Source organism: Myotis brandtii, unplaced genomic scaffold (genome assembly GCF_000412655.1).
Source record: "Myotis brandtii unplaced genomic scaffold, ASM41265v1 scaffold986, whole genome shotgun sequence".
NCBI lineage: Eukaryota > Metazoa > Chordata > Mammalia > Chiroptera > Vespertilionidae > Myotis > Myotis brandtii.
The window spans coordinates 2,035,702-2,037,753 of record NW_005372102.1 but is presented as its reverse complement, the minus strand read 5'-3'; the positions used below and the strand labels follow the sequence as shown (position 1 = coordinate 2,037,753).

At 66.3% G+C, this 2,052-nt stretch overlaps 1 protein-coding gene across 1 annotated transcript in view; it reads left to right on the top strand.

Annotated features, from left to right (window-relative positions):
• The window catches only part of CFAP99 (cilia and flagella associated protein 99), a 22,359-nt gene that overhangs the window by 18,506 nt on the left and 1,801 nt on the right, over nt 1–2,052 (top strand). The window contains exons 6-7 of the mRNA XM_005886472.2: nt 811–891; nt 1,461–1,531. Of these exons, the coding sequence (XP_005886534.1) occupies nt 811–891; nt 1,461–1,531 (152 nt within the window). The remainder of the gene's footprint in view (nt 1–810; nt 892–1,460; nt 1,532–2,052) is intronic.

Below are 2,052 nucleotides of genomic sequence, written 5' to 3'. Positions count from 1 at the left end.
GTCTGGGGAAGAGCATTGCAGAAGGAGGCAGCACAGACACAGGCCCTGGGGCAGTGCCTCCCTCCCACACGGGAGGCAGGAGGGGAAGGAGGGACGGGAGAGGACTGGGGGCAGACACCCCGAGGCAGGACAGGCTCCCGGTCCATCTGGCTGCCGCGGCAAAGGCGAGGGTGAGAGGCGGTGGCTGGGATCTTGAAGCATCCGACTGCTTTTGCAATGGTGCCGGAGACAGAGAGGTGCTGGGGGCCAACGAGGAGGACCCCGAGACCATGGGGGCCGGAATGGGCCGCGTCAGGGTCAGGCTGGGAGGGGGTGTGGGGGGAGGAGGAGGTTGGAGGTTTGGACAGGATGAGTTCTCCCGCCTGCTCAAAGCGCAGGAGAGAGGACGGAGTCAGAGGCTGGAGCCCGGGGTCTGCCCCTCTAGGACACTGCTCCCTCGGGCCGCTGAGGGTCCCATGGCTGGTCTTGGGCTGCCCTGCTCTCTCTGTGTCCGTGCTGGGCCCCTGCCCTTTGCCGGCAGCTCATGGAGCCCATGACACTCCTGGCCTCGCCTATCACCCCACCCTGTCAGGAGTCCTCTGCCTGTCCCTCCGGGGCCCGGGCCACCTTCCTTCCTGCTGCCGGCCTGTCCTTCCCTCCCCAGATGACTGCCAGCACCCACAGTCCCAGCGTAGCCCCAAGGCCTCCCTTCCAGCCCCCCCTCCTGGGTGGGGACCACAGCCCACCCTCACCCACCACCCGGGGCCCTGCCCATCCGCACACCCTCACCTGCAGCCTCTGACTGTGGCTCTTCCTTCCCCCACCCACCAGGTCCCCAGGAGCACCTACCAGTCACCCAGGGAGCCGCAGGTGCTGGAAATGACCAAGAGTTACAATCGCCGAAAGGCGGAGGTGAGCAGCCACAGGGGACCCCAGCCTTCCTGGAGAGGCAGAGAGGAGGAGGAGAAGGAGGAGGAAGGAGAGAGGGAGCAGGAGAAGGAGGAGGAGGAGGAAAAGGAGGAGAAAGGGGAGAGGGAGCAGGACGAGGAAGAGGAGGAGGAAGAGAAGGAGGAGGAGGAAGGGAGAGGAAGCAGGAGGGGGAGGAGGAGGAAGAGAAGGAGAAGGAGGAAGTGAAGTAGGAGGAGGAAGGGGAGAGGGAGCAGGAGGAGGAGGAGGAGGAAGAGAAAGAGAAGGAGGAAGTGAAGTAGGAGGAGGAAGGGGAGAGGGAGCAGGAGGAGGAGGAGGAGGAAGAGAAAGAGAAGGAGGAAGTGAAGTAGGAGGAGGAAGGGGAGAGGGAGCAGGAGGAGGAGGAGGAGGAAGAGAAAGAGAAGGAGGAAGTGAAGTAGGAGGAGGAAGGGGAGAGGGAGCAGGAGGAGGAGGAGAGGGAGGAGGGGGAGGACGGAGCTGGCTTTGCACCTTCATCCCTTGGGCCATGCACAGGGTAGTGGCCAGTGGGGCTGAGCCGCTCGTTGGCCCCCTAGGAGCTGCTGCTGAAGGCGAACCTGGATGAGATGCGCTGTGCGATGCCCTGGGCCCGCAGGGAGCCCCCCATGCAGGTGACACCCTGCCCCCACGCCCCTCAGGGGCATTTTCTCAGGCCCAGGAAAATGGCGCCACTATGAGGCACTGTGCGTCCTTCTTTCCGGCTCAGGCCCCGCTCAGCCCGAGGGCCAGGCTCCCGCGGGCCAGGCGGATGCAGCTCTGTGGGCGGGGAGACGGGTCCAGAGCCCCCGGGAGCCTCTGGCCGGTCCCCCTGGGTGTGGCCCGGCGCCCACCCTCGGCATTTACTACTCCCTTAAGGAGAGAGGGACGGGGCGGGACCAGGAGGGCAAGTGGCCCGTGGATGCCATGGGCGCTGGCCCAGCCCCTGCCGCCCACCCTGGGACCCCCTGCAGTCGGGGCAGGTGGGAGGATGGGCACGCAGCACCCAGCAGGCCCCAAAGGGTGTGACCGCTGGTTCCCAGGGGCCTTTACCAGCTGCTACCCCCTGTGGCTTGTGGTGCCACCGCACAGGCCCTGGGGCAGCCCTGGAGCCGCTGCGGGGATGAACCTGGGTCGGGGGCCAAGGCCCCT